At 34.4% G+C, this 14,413-nt stretch overlaps 2 protein-coding genes across 4 annotated transcripts in view; one reads left to right on the top strand and one right to left on the bottom strand.

Moving 5' to 3' along the window:
* LOC148945075 (uncharacterized) overlaps positions 1 to 14,413 on the top strand; it is a 67,107-nt gene that overhangs the window by 4,614 nt on the left and 48,080 nt on the right. Inside the window, exon 2 of the mRNA XM_089099377.1 lies at positions 3,602 to 3,716. The gene's annotated coding sequence lies outside the window, so the exon portion shown is untranslated. The remainder of the gene's footprint in view (positions 1 to 3,601; positions 3,717 to 14,413) is intronic.
* Positions 2,657 to 14,413, bottom strand: part of LOC148945076 (TATA-box-binding protein-like) — a 41,854-nt gene continuing 30,097 nt past the window's right edge. For 2 of the 3 annotated variants that reach the window (XM_089099379.1, XM_089099378.1), the window contains exons 3-4: positions 9,322 to 9,389; positions 2,657 to 3,760 (exon numbers count right to left, since the gene is read on the bottom strand). In XM_089099379.1, coding sequence (XP_088955505.1) covers positions 3,418 to 3,760; positions 9,322 to 9,389 — 411 coding nt within the window. In that variant the 3' untranslated portion in view covers positions 2,657 to 3,417. The remainder of the gene's footprint in view (positions 3,761 to 9,321; positions 9,390 to 14,413) is intronic. The other variant, XM_089099380.1, reaches the window with a different exon arrangement.

The following is a 14,413-nucleotide window of genomic DNA, read 5'->3' as shown; positions in this document are numbered from 1 at the left end:
AGACTAAAAAAGAAAAAAAACTAACAAAGACAAAAACGTTGTGTAAAACTAACGTTGTAAAAACCATACATAAACAAGTGTTTCTATCACTCCTTAGTATGTTTGTTTAGTGGCTATAAAACATAAAACAGACAAAATAACAATTTAATATTACAACCTGAAATTTAGGTTGTTTCAAATCGCATTCGACTTATAAAAAAAAGACCAGACCTGCCTAAGGATTGAAAAAAATATTTTATGTAAAAAATACCCGTGTCACTAAGATTGTTTGCGCCTAAATGCTCCCTTTGAATTGCACCCATTAAAATGCACTCCGTCCCCCCCAACATCTAAAATAATCATAGAACACAATTGCAGACATTAAAGCACCTTTTTTTAATTTCAATCTTTGAAATTTGTCCACTGCTTACAGACATTGTTTGTTATTTGGAAAAACGTAAGATGTTTTGAGTGGGAGTTTTCAGAGAGGGTGGGAGTTTCAGGAGGATTTTTCATCAGAAGAACATTTTGGCACAGAAGGAGGGGGGAAGACTTAGACATTAATTCCTCATCTCTACTTTATTTGAGCGGGGGTAAACACCTTGACACGAAGACCGGTTTCCAGTCACACGGTGGTTCAGTTGTACGAGGGTTCAGTCACATGACGGTTTAATTAAATGGAGTGTATTTATATGGGGTAGAGCTGGTCAGTAGGTTAACTTACACAGGAGTTCAGTTATACAAAGGTCCAGTTGCACGGTAGTTCAGGTTCATGAGAGCTCTGTCAAACAACAGTGTAATTAAATGGGGATTAGCTAAACGGGGTTGAGGTGCATGGGGGCTCTATTAACTTAGATGTAGTTTTACAAGGGTCCAGCCGCACGAGGATTCAGTTACACAGGGATTCAGCTACACTAGTATTCAATTACACGGGGTTCAGCTGTACAGGGGGCCAGTTACAAGTGGGTTCAGTTACACAGGGATTCAGTTACATGAGTATTCAGTTACACGGAGTTCAGCTGCACGGGGGCCCAGTTGCAAGAGGGTTCATTTGCACGGTGGTTCAATTACAGCAATACAGTTGCTTGGGGTTCAGATACACGGTGGTTCAGTTGCCATTGAAACCAAAACTTCGAGTGTGTGTCGAAGGGGTGTTGAAGAAAACCAAGGGTGCTCTGCACAGCCTGCTACTAATGTTAATGCTGCTACTGTAACTATTGCAACTGCACAAGCTAATGGTACTAAGCTGAAGCTCAATAACACCTTAAATTGTTTAGTTAAACCTTTAAGGATAAATAGAGATGGATTTTGAACTACCCGTAAGGCACTAGGTGGGTATTACTATTACAAAACTAAAGTTACTGTAACTTATGATGCTAGGTATTAAGGTATTAAGGGTATTAAGATAAAAGTATTAGGGAGCGTTTAGGGAGAGTTTCAATTAATCAAAAAAAAAACTATATTCAAGCAGTTTTTCAAAAGGGCATATAAGCAATATTGCAGGCAGCGCCACTCTATAAACACTAGCACCCCCAAACGACGCCCCTGAGTAGAACTTCTAAAGGGACTGATTTGATTGAAAACTAAAACTTCTAGTGCCCTTTTCAAGAGTCAAAAGTAATTGGAGGGCAAGAAGGCCTCCTCCCAAGCTGATACAGGTTCAAAACACACCCAGTCAAAATATTGAGACAACCCTTTTCTTCTGCATAGCAGAGCGGTCCAGTACCTAAGTCTATATCTCAAAAGCTATTGGTTATGCCAACCCCTATAATAATGTATTTTGTCCTTTATACTTCTAAAAGAAAAATTGCTTTAAAACAAAGTTGTGCTCTAAAACTAAATCAAAAAGCAGTGTGTATATGCTGGTTGCAAATACGAAATTTCAGCAATTCCTCAAGAATAACTGGGGGTATTAAGTTGAAACTTTTAGGTGTAATACTATTATATATTATGTAGGGTATTATATATTGAGTAGGGCTGAAAAACCCACATGCCTTCTTAAGACCAGAATGTAATTTACACTTTACTGAAAACAAAGTGCATGTAAAGTTTTTCATTTTTTTTACTAAAATAAATAAAAAATTATCAAGACTTCAAGGAATAAATATCAGTATATGTACATTAAACTGACAATCAGTGTTTTTTTTTCAGTAAAGTGCAAATTATGTTCTGTGTTGCGAGCACTCCTCGTGTTAATTTCTGCTCACTTTGAGTTTTACTCGGTTATTTATTGTAATTAATCAAGAAAACTTTTTGCATAAAACAATTTTTCAAAAAAAGTAAAGAACTCCATTAAACCAAAAATGAACAAAAATAGAATCAGATAATCTACCAAGCATACAGCAACCGCACTTAAGTACCAATAGGCTAATGAAACAAAACCAAAAACAAACAGAAACTAAGACATATGTGACCCAAAATGACTTAAAATGTATCTGATTGGGATGGTGAAACCTACTCTTTCTAACAAACATAATATTGTTAGTACTTTACTGAAAAAAATCCAAATGAGTTTACTGAAAAAAAATGTGCTTTATCAGTTTAACATACTTATGCTTATATTTATTCCTTAAAATATTAATTAATTTTTGATTTCTTAAATTTATAACAGTGAAAATATTTAAAAGATTTTTTTTCAGTAAAGTACAGATTATATTATGGTTTTTAGAAAGCATAGGGTTTAGAACCCTACTCAGATTGCTACCGCAGAACAAATAAATTGTAGTAGAAGGCACCAGACCAATAGTTTAAGTTAAGACAAGGATAAAGACAGGGGATTAGTTAGTCTTGGCTGAAAAGTCCCAAAGTTCAAATAGAAGAAGAACAACAAAATAATTTTAAAATACTAAAGGTCCTAATATTTATTAAAACTGTTGCAGCAACTTCTTAACAAAATAAAATTAGTGCAAGCTTTTATACAACCGATTCATTCTCTTGCACATTCTACATTCTAGAAAATCTTTATTCTTTAGATTTTTTTGGCTTGGGCCAAATTAAGATTGCTATAACAAAAACTACTATTACTATTACTGAAGTTACTATTACACTATAACTAAAATTTTATTAAACTATTACTAAAGTTACTACAACAGAACTACCCCATTTTGGCTCTGTTCGAACAGGAACAAGATTTAGAAAATTCAGGACACGATTAATAAGAAAAGAAAATTAGGCTAATAGAAAAGGTTCAGAATTTGTCAAAGAATTAAATAATAAAGATATAAAATTTCAAATTTCTTTAATAGAATAAAAACAAATTATTTAATCCGTTCAATTTAATTTTATATGCTCTGGAATAGAAAGGATTTCGATGGAAAAAATTTATCTAAAAAAATACAGGGTGATTCTTTTAGATTATTAACTTTAAAGAACAGTTTTTTCAAAATACTTTTTTCAGCTTTTGGTTACTATTTGTTGCAGTTCACTCTTTACTAGGTTTTAACTACTGCTGCAACCATGATAAATTGGCCCAATAAGTAGCAAACATTTACCTATTTGCAACCTAGTAACCACTAATACGAACGAGAAAATTAAGCTTACATTAAAACCAAGCTTCTGTATAATTCTAGCGTATTTTCTGGCAGCTAATCGTGAGTCTTCTTCTGACTTTGCTCCTTTACAGACAATTCTCCCATTGGCGAAAATTTTTGCGGTTGTAGAGGGCTCTCTAATTCTCATGAAAACGACGTTGCGCAGTGGATCATAAACGACGTTTGAACCTTGAGAGGCGATCATTTGTAAGTCCAGTTCGCATCCAATCATTGCTGTAGATACAATATTCCTACAACGAAATAATGATAAGAACACTAAAGAAGGGCATATGACTAAAGCCCTTAACAATTCTTAAGATTAGCCTACTAATACTAATGTAAAAGCAGCTAAAATCCTACTTAAGACACAGTTTTTAAGAAATTTGAAGGTAATTAGTGGTACGACATTTCTAAAAGTCAACGCAGCAATGGATTTAGTAGGCTTGTAAACTAAAACGAATTCTATTGCAAATATTCTCTTTTGTACTTGTTACAGCATTGAAAATAAAATGAAAATTGCAGTGAAGTAAAACTTTGAGCAGATAAGCTTTCAGCAATTAATAGCGTTATATATCAAATATTTGGCTTAACTTATTAGTTCTTTCCAAGAATGTTCAAGACACATAGTTTTGATTATAACACTAATGATGCAGTAGGCCTTAGACTTTTATAGTTAAGGAAGGAAGCAGCAGCCAAACTCTTGTTTGTAAAGATTTTTGTTCGGTTTATGCTTGATTAGTGTACGTAATCTATGTTTTAATCATTTAAGATTTAGCTATTCACTTACATTAGTACCTCTTGTATACTTGTTTGCGACGACTGTAGAATTTAATTTCTGTTCGTTTAGGGTTTTATTTATTTGTTAATAGTAAAAGATTTTTCTTTGTTTTAAGCTAGATTTAAATTTTTCAATTTCAGTTTTACCCGTTTGAAGACTTAATTTTTCATTTATGTTAGTACCTGTTGTATGTTTGCTTACTGTGATTATTTATTTAATTTCTAGTCCTTTTGTGTTCCATTTATTCTTTAGTTGTAATTCCTGGTATTATTAAGTTTGAATTGATATAGGTTTGGATTTTTGCTGATCTTAAGTTTATTCTGGCCTTTACTTCTCTTAGAAAACTTCTTTTTTGGAAAGTTTCTTTTATTTAATTTGAGAAAAAAGAAAAACAATTAACGCTCTTTGTTAGTTTTCTATTGATTTTAAAGTTAGTTTAAAAAAAAGCATCTCATTGATAAGGTTGAACAAAATAATAGTTACCATTCCTGAAGCAGCTACAAATGGCTATTTTCTGCAACAGGTAGTTAAAAAAAATATATATTTGTAAATCTTTGGTAACTATTGGCCAAAGTTTCCTTTTTGCTAGGTTGTAGCCATCACTACAACCATGATCTAACGACTGCCTTTTTTCACTATCAAACCCAAGTCCAACCCAATATCTAAGACGAAGGACAAGTTCAAAACATCTGAACTGAGAAAAAAAGGGTGGGAAAACTACAGCGTGAGACTGGATTAGCAGAAAATTTTGCCAAAATCAATGAATGTGATGGATATTCAAATTCTGAGTATATTATATTTCTTTTGAGCTACTCCACCCACAAATATCGTGAACGAACTAATATCAATGGAAGCTCATTCGAATATAATGTTGCTGCAAGTATTTTTGTATTCTGCAAGTGTTCTACTACAGCATATGTTGCAAATGGTCTATGGTTTTGTTTGTGCATTTCTGGAACAATCAAGAAGAGTATTCGCCACCATTACCTTCAATATTATTATTATCAAACACCTAAAAGATGAAGGAATTTGTTCAACCTACTCATCCAAACACAGAAGGTTTGGGCCTAAAAATAGATTCTTTAAGACTCAAGTCAATCCCGTCCCTCCCACATACAGAGGGTCTTCTAACCTTCCTCTCTGATAGCTGATGCGCGACGATACAATACTCTGTATAATTCCGCAGAGTCACTAATAAATTTACAGATAATTGGCTTGTATTCTTATGATAAAGAACAACCCTCCTTTATCCCTCTAAAACTGGGAATCTAGATCTATAGGTTTTAGATAATTCTAAATTGATTGTTTATCTTAGAATTTCTACTTGAAAGCATTTTGACCCATATGTTTTCGTGTTTTCTTTAGTACTTCTGTAAGCGTTTCAGACTTTTACTTCTGTAAATATTTTAGGCTTTTATTTCTTCTCCTTTTCGGTATTAGTATTTCTTTACTTTTCATTGATCTTTTCTAAGAGAATGTTTAGCCTATTATGAACTAGACCACAACAATATACTCGTAGAAGAAATATTAATTAAAAAATAGAAACGAAAAAACGAAATAAATTTTAGAAGATAGAAACCAAAGAGCAAACAAAGAAAATATTTAAAGAGCAAAAGGACAAAAATGAAGCTATAGTCTTCAACTGTTCAGTGTAGATTTTCAAATTTTATCTATTTTTTCTTTAAACGTTTAGATTTTCCTTCTGCTGCTTTTCTGTACAATACTAAAATAAAAACTAACGTCCTTAGTCCAAGAAGTGCGTGAAAAAAAGGGCCACCCCACTCAAAAAAATGCACTGATTTCAAATAATCAATATCCAATAATCATAATCAATCATCTAGCTATTTCACATGTATGTTTGTTTCTTGGTTGAGGATGATTTTGAGGAAGTGAAATTAATGTTTTCAGATAAAGGGATACAACAACAAAATTGATACTACCATGAAGTACTAGACCACGGTGATTATGAAATTCACCTTGAATTGAACGTGAAATTAAAAATTTCGATTATCTATTTAGGTTGAACGATGAATATATAACAAATCACTATTAAAATTTACATTGTCGATATAAACTGTATCATTCCAAAGAAGAAATAGTGGATGAGTCAGGAAAGGTCGTTGTGATTTCTCAAAGTGGAATAAAGATTTAACCCCCATTGATTTTGTCCAGAAAAAATTTGCTGAACATAATACAATTACCTATAACAAACACTTCCAAATATGTGTTGATGGGTCAAAAATGAATGAGAAGGTAGCAAGTGGTGTTTCCCTGCCTCACCTGAAAATTGCACTGGGCGAGAGACTCTATAATAATGTATCTATAATGTCTGCTGAGTTAAATGCCATAATCATGGCATTAGAACACCTTAAGGAAAACCAACCTTTGATTGCAAATTCAAATAATGTTATTGTATATTCCGACTCTTTATCAAACCTTGAGTTGCTGGCCTCAGCTCCTCAGTATAACTTGGACATTGACACTTATCATTGTCTCAGTATTATAGATAATCTTACTTCAAGTGGCATAAGAACTTATTTTCAGTATATTTCTAGCCACTCTGGCATAAGTGGTAATCATCAGGTTGATGAAATAGCAAAAAATGCTATAAATATTGACCAGCCAAGTGGGAGACCAATCCCCATTAGAGATATTTACCGATGGAGACTATCAGATATTAATTTTCATAAGAATAATCCTATCCTTTCCCCCTTTCCCAATAAGTATTTTTCTAAAATTTAACATAGAATTCGTTCTGGAACAAATGGACTAAATTTCCTTGCATTCTCGTATAAGTTTTCTAATTCAAGTGGCTCAATTCCCCTGTCCCCTCTTTGCAAGCATTGTAATGTGAATAATGAAATAATTGACCATTGCCTATTTGAATGTAATGTGGTGACGTCTGCACAACATACCTTGCTGTGTAAACTGCTAAAATGCTTCAAACACCACAAAATCTCACTATCAGCCAAGAGCCTAGCCCACTATACCTGCACACAGAGCATAGAAATCGATATCTATCATCTTATATTTGAACTCCTAGAGTCGAAAGATCTACTGAAAGATATATGAAATTATCTAACAAATATGAGGCAATCAAGCCAGTAGCTCTCTAGCCCACAGAGTGAATCAAAAGGAAAAGGGCTAAATAGTATTACTGAAAAGCCCGCCTGCTGTTAAATAGAAGAAGAAGAAGAAGAGAGATAAAGGTGCAGACTCAGTGAACGAAGGTAGTCGATCTAGGAAGCTTGAAAATTTCTAAGCAGTTATTGGGGATCATTTCCATAAATTTTGCAGGTCTAGCTTCACAAACCAATAATTGAACAGTAATTGTCATCGTTATCGTCACAGGTGAAATTAACTCAGAGGTGAAAATCTTCCCGTTTATCTGAAAACTTCAACTTCGAAACAGATTGCATATTATTTCCAACGTATCTTAACACTAGCCCCAAGGTAACTTATGAGTGTGTGAAAGCCACACAGCCGCGAGAGGATTTTTTTATAGGACTTGTATCCGTCTCGGGAACATTAATGATAATATCTTGCCAGACAAGGGACTTATCAATGATAATTAACGGTGTTGAACTGAAGGTTTACCACTGTGGGAACACAATGGCTGAGTGTGGATTTGATATACATGAGATCACTTTGTCTAATATCTACGAGGGGTGTAAAGAGACGGGCGGCTTTCTGAAAAACCCTGACTGTATGTCTATATACAGCTCGCTCATAGCTCCCTGCCAACTATGCAAGGGTGAAGAAAATAGTCTGGACATCCTCCAAAGAAAGCCGCAATATTTCGATTGATCCAGAATCAAACCGTGTGGCAGAGGGTCATGCACAAGGTTAGGTTGTCCTAAGGTATATCTGAGATGCTTCATGGGAATTCGGTTTGGTTCGGTTATCTGCCTTGACGTAACAAGCTTTTTCCTCTGAAGTACTGTTGAATACCTCAACAGTGGCGTCAGGGAAACTATTACGTCCATGCCGTGAAAAGTGTCGCTATCATCAAGGGTTTGGACATTGTCATCAACGTCACCAGCTCTGTGAAGTATGCAAAAATCTCCTCCCGGTCCATCAATGTTTGTGCTGTTAGAAACCGAAGTGTTACACTCACAGAGCTTCGTCTCGTAAAATGACGAACTGACACCCATAGCAGTGACCTTGTCAATTAGAAAGTGGCTGCTTAAACTGATGATACAACTGGAAAGTTAATCCAATTTGAGGAGGATTTATTTAAAACATTCTTTAGAGAATGTTTATTAATTAGACCACAACAATAAAGAATAAAGGTCTATTAAAATACACATACGAAAAATTAAATAAATTTAATAATGTAGAAACCAAAGAGCATACAGATGAAATATATAAAGAGCAACACGACAAAAATGAATCTATATTATTCTTTAATTCATTATCTATGTTGCATTTTATTTAGTAATTCCTAAGCATTTTAGATTTTATTGCTTTTTTTTTGGTAAAATACTAAAATCAAAACTAACGTTATGTCCTAGTTATAATCTAGCTTTTGACCTCTTTAACAGTCAAAACCAAATCCAGCCCGATTGGGAATAAGTCCAGGCAAAGCAATATCCAGGGGCAGGGGTTAGGAGTTTTGCCCCCCCCCCTCTTAAAAACGTAACAGAAATAGATATCAAAAAATGTATCCGAAAAATTTTGTGTTTTTTGGGTCGCCCCCCCCCAAAAAAAAAATTCTTGCACTAAACACCCCCGAAAAAAATCCTGGATATGGCCGTGAGTCCAGGTCTTAACGAAAAAAAAAATGAAGTAACGTAAGAACTGGAAAAATCTAAAAAGCTACAATGCAAACTTATCCGCCAATACTGAGTAGTATCTGCAATACTGAGAGGTTACTTATTCTTCTTAAGTTTTTAACAGGTGGGTGTGAGAAACTCTAACAAAATATAAGTCTCTTTCCGTATTTCAGGGAGATCTCCCGGACATACTATATGAAGAAGTTAATGGAATGCGCAAACCACTGCACAACGTTTCAATATACCAGTAATAACTTACTGAATGACAGGAACAATACCAGTGTCAGCTACAGGCTGTCCTGGGGCTATGGGATGCATAATTTGATTCTGTAAAATATATTGTACTAAATGGTGTGACTGAAAAACTTTCTATTTTTTTATTGGCACGAAAATTTACACAAAAGTCAACAACTAATTATTATAGCGTCTTTACTTCGTCCAAGTGTGATTCAGAAACTCAGGAAAATATAGCAACGCATAAACTAGTTAGAGTATTTGGCTTCACTGTCTGGTAAAATCTAAAAAGAAAAGTACTACCCTGGATTTCGTACTCTGTGATCACAATCAATCAAAAAAGATTGAATTTTAAAAACTTATAAATGCATCTTTCTTAAATTCAATATACAAACACTTAGCACCCCATACAGCAGTACTGTCCCTAACTTCCTCTATTTAGCTATTTTTATACCCGTTCATGTACTGCTTAATTTCATCTGAATTTTCAAGTACGTCATATGATTTTAATAATTTTTTTGAACCAGATAACCTTTTGTTTAATAAGTTTCTGCATAGATCGGTTGGAAACAATAATCTAGACCAATATAGCAGATACCCAAAACGGATTAGAAGCATCAGTTATCAAACGGTCATATAACTTCCAGATATCGAACCAAAATTTTGCTTTGAGGTAAGAAGCAACAAGACCAGGGCTTAAGAACAGCCTGAAATAATACCCTCATGGGTTTTCTGCAGTTGGACAGCTTGATTTTCAACAAAAGACTTAGCACGACTGATTTTGGCTACATAAATATCCAGGCTAAGTCTCACGTCATATTTTGAAGATTTAATTTATCTTCGCATAAGTTGGAAAGCAGCCCAAACTTTACTCAGAATAAAACCTGTACACAAGGCAAACACATAAGAATTTAAATATAATATGACTTCATTCAAGAAACACGAAAATCTATATATTTTAAGGATGAGTTTATCCGGGTTGCAGTGGTAGCTAGCAATCTAGTAAGAGACGATCACGTCCAATGTTAAGACATATGAAAACCCATAACTCCTAAAAAAAAAAAAGTCCGATCAAAACAAAAAGTACACCATTAGAACCACCTTGTCCGAAATCAATAAATAGGAAACTTTCTTTTCCTTGTCTTGAACAGCAAGGAAAATATTTTGGCTTGAAAATCAAGAAAAGTGACACCTACTACAGCATTCTGACTAAACGGCACCTTTTTTTTTCTTCCACAGATAGCTTGGCACTGGAACATCGTAGAGTTGTTCAATGGCTCTTTTTAAAGAAAATTAATGGGATTGTAAACTTTTTGTATTTAAATCAAATTATTTTTAAAAAGAATCAATTTTTTTAACGAAAAACTTAAGTTAAAAGGTGCTCCGTCATTCTCTGTGCCTATTAAGATGTTATGTAGGAAAGTAGAGTTGGGCGAGATTGAATATCGATATCAATAAATCACACCAAATATTGATATCAAATATCAAAACGTAAATATTGATATCAAAAAAGATATTGTTTTGACTTTTTTTTGTAGCTACTGGTGAACATCCAGCAGAAAAGATCCAACGGAGAAAATTGTTTCGTAAATGGTCGAGAAGAAGAATAATGTATTCAATCCATTGTCTTATCTATGGTGACACACAGCATGTACAGCTGTATCCAGAAGTTGGCATAGCCTGTTTGCAAACTATGTTTAATGAGGACTCTCAAATGTTGCTGAGAAACTCCAAAAGGCTTTGCTGGATGAAATAATTTCTAGGCTTACACGCCTTATTCAGATCACGTTCGTCACGACTGCCCCATACTTCAATTCGCGTTTCAAAAAATTACATATCACCCCTGACGATCTTCTTCAAATTGGGGTAAAATAGCAAGAGACATGGATTTGGCCTCTCTGGAATCTGTATCAACAGAAGCAAGTGCAATGACAGACCCTGCGATTCAGCCGCTACAAAATAAAGCCAGTTTGTGGGGTTTCAGTAGTCAATGCAAGGCAAGCTTCATCAGCAGTTGCATCTGTCAGAGCTTTCGATATTTTCAGTAGGGAGTCTTTAGTTCAAAAAAAAACTGATCTAATCAAGTCATGGAAGTCTTGTAATATGGGTCTCAGAGATATCTATATAATTTTTTTTTTTTAATTAATGTCTATATCCGCCGCCAATGCCCTTTCTGAGAGTGGATTCCAAGCCTGATCATTTAATCATTTAGCCAACTAGCCAATGGCAACAAAGTGTAAGTAAGGTGCAGCTCGGTCAAATAACAACCAAAACTCTAAAGCACGGAATTTTGATAACAATAGGTAAATCAAGTGAAATGGTTTTAAGCCGACTCCAGATATATGATATTCATCGAGTCTCATTTATCCATCAACAGCCATGGAAGTCTGAGAAAATTTGTGTAGCATTTGAGACAGGGCGATACAGCCCCTAAGAAGTCACAAAATCTTAATAAAATCACACCATCAAATTCGGCATATCAAAGAATCTTACTGTAAGGTATTCTAGTTTCCCTCTGAAAAAATGTGAAATTTAGTAATTTTTGCTAGAAGAAAGATCTTGTCTGTGTGGTTATTTATGTATTTTTCTGTATTGTTTTCTTTTGTCAGGATGATCGCATTAAACCAATGGTCATATAAGATCAGGAGAGGACTTGCTCACGCAGAAACTGCAGTGCTTGTTCCCCATTTTGTGACCAAAACCATTGGGAGGCAGCTAAAACCCTCTGCCACGCCCATTTTTTCCCAAGTCATCCGATCAAAATTTTGAAACAGACATATTGATCAGTATAGTTGAAAAGTCAAGTAATCATGCCTTTGGGGATGACACGGCCCTGGAAATCCCAGAGGAAATGGTTGTAAGTTATGAAATATGACTAGTGTCTACATTTAGTATTTGTTTTTGAGAAGTAAACGGAGATTTTTTGGGAGGGTGAATTTTCTGCAATGAGGATTTTTCAAGAGGAGATTTTATCCATGGGGAGGGAAGTTTCGGGGATGAACTTTCAAAGTGAAATCATACACGGGAGAATTTACCAGAATTATCATGCTAAATTGTTTTTATTTGACTCACTTTCTCTTTGCCAATTTAGTTTTACTTGAGGAGATATAAAGGGGATATTACCTAGGAAAAATTTCAAAGGAGTTAAAATTGTCTGGGGGATTTTCGCTAGGGGGGCCGGGGTATTTTTTACGGGAGAGATTCTCTATGGGGGAATTTTACGTGGGAGAAACTTTCCATTGAGACATTGAGAGGAAAGAATTTCCAGGAAACATTTTCCATAGAGGGAGGATTTCCGGCATGATTTGAAAAAAACTATTTAAAAAAAAATTTCAACTTAAAGTAAAGAGCAACATACAAAATTATGACGAACCGAAATTTTCTCATCTATGAGGAGTGGGCCCCTCTCCTCAATACCTTGTTTGTTACACTAATTGTAACTTCCCACCCCCCAATTATTTATGAATAACTCCTGAAAAAAAAGCCATTTAATTAGAGTAGGGAGATATTTAAAATACAAAAAGAAATTTTGATGTGAAGAGCGAGGTATTGAGGAGAGGTTATCCCCAACGTGCTTGGACCAATTTCTGTTCTTTTGAGTTTGAATGTTGTTCCGTACTTTCAGTGGAAAGAAAAAAAAATTGTTTAAAAAAAAAAATTTCTTTAAGAATGACCCCTTAATCACAAAGGCCGTTAATTAGTATAAATAGCTCTGATGAAAGTACAAAAAAAATTGAGCGTATAGAGCGAGGTAATAAGTAGGGGGTGAACCCGATAATATACATATTACTTTCTGTTCGTTTTAAATTTTGATGTTGCTCCTTACTTTCAGTTGAAAAAATGTTTTTTAAATTATTTAATTTCTGATCTTTTTTTAAATAATACTGGGAAATCGGGCGCCCCCTTCATAGAAATGTCCCTTCCCCCATGAAAACTTCCTACATGGGAAGATACTCCCACGTAACACCCAACACCCCCCCACCCCCAACTACCAAAATAGATCCCCCCTGAAAACTTCTGTATACTTCCCAATAACCAATACTATACAGACGAGTGTACATGGCTGACTACAGACTAGAGAATTGATCAGGTTTTTAGCTTCAATGCTCTAAAATCTATCAGTTTCAAGTCACTCATTTAGATTTCTCAGAATTACTTGGCTGTTCATTAAACGTTTCTTACATTTAAAAAACAAGGCTAGAGTTCAACTTTCTTCACCAAAATCATGCGAGGAAAACGGCTTATTAACTAAGTAGACAGCTTTATTTGATATATTGACCTCAAGTAAGCTGTCTGTAATTGGTGGATCAAAACAATTGGGAGGCAGCTAGAACCCCTGCCACGCCCATTTTTTCCCAAAGTCATCCGATCAAAATTTTAAGACAGCCATATTGATCAGCATAGTTGAAAAGTCAAGTAACCATGCCTTTGGGGATGACAGCCCTGCAAATCCCAGGGGAAATGGTTTTAAGTTATGAAATAGGACTACGGTAGTGTCTACATTTAGTATTTGTTTTTGGGAAGCAATGAGAGATTTTTTTGTTTGTTTTTATTGTTTACTAAGTTTTTATTAAAACTAAGTTTTTAGTCTAACTTTAGCGCAAAGAGCGAGGCACTGAGAAGGGAGCAGCCCCTTTCATATACGGAATAATTTCTGTTCGTTTTAAGTTTTAATGTTGCTCCTTACTTTCAGTTAAAAAAAAACATGTTTTTTTTATTTAATTTTTGAACGTTTTTAAATTAATGCAGGTTTTGATTTTGGCTCACAGAACATGAATAATTCAAACAAAATTTGTATATTAATTTTACTTTTATTTGGTTAAATGACTTTCTTGAAAGTTGTTAAATTTTATTTATGAACATTTTTATTAGTAATAAATATAAGTAACTTAAGAATTAACTAATGTAACGAACTTCTACATTCTTATATTTTAATACGTATATTAGCGGGTTCGCCCCCAAGTCAAGACCTCGCTCTTTACGCTAAAGTTCAAATAGTGTTCCAATTCCTCAAAAATGACCCCTTAATCACAAAGGCCGTTAATTAGAATATATAGCTCTTACGAAAGTACTAAAAAACCTTTGGCTTAAAGAGCGAGGTACTGACTAACTGGCGA

Source organism: Artemia sp. Qi Xiang Cuo, chromosome 13 (genome assembly GCF_049724085.1).
Source record: "Artemia sp. Qi Xiang Cuo chromosome 13, ASM4972408v1, whole genome shotgun sequence".
Taxonomy (NCBI): Eukaryota; Metazoa; Arthropoda; class Branchiopoda; order Anostraca; family Artemiidae; genus Artemia; species Artemia sp. Qi Xiang Cuo.
This window is presented reverse-complemented; position numbering and strand designations above follow the sequence as displayed.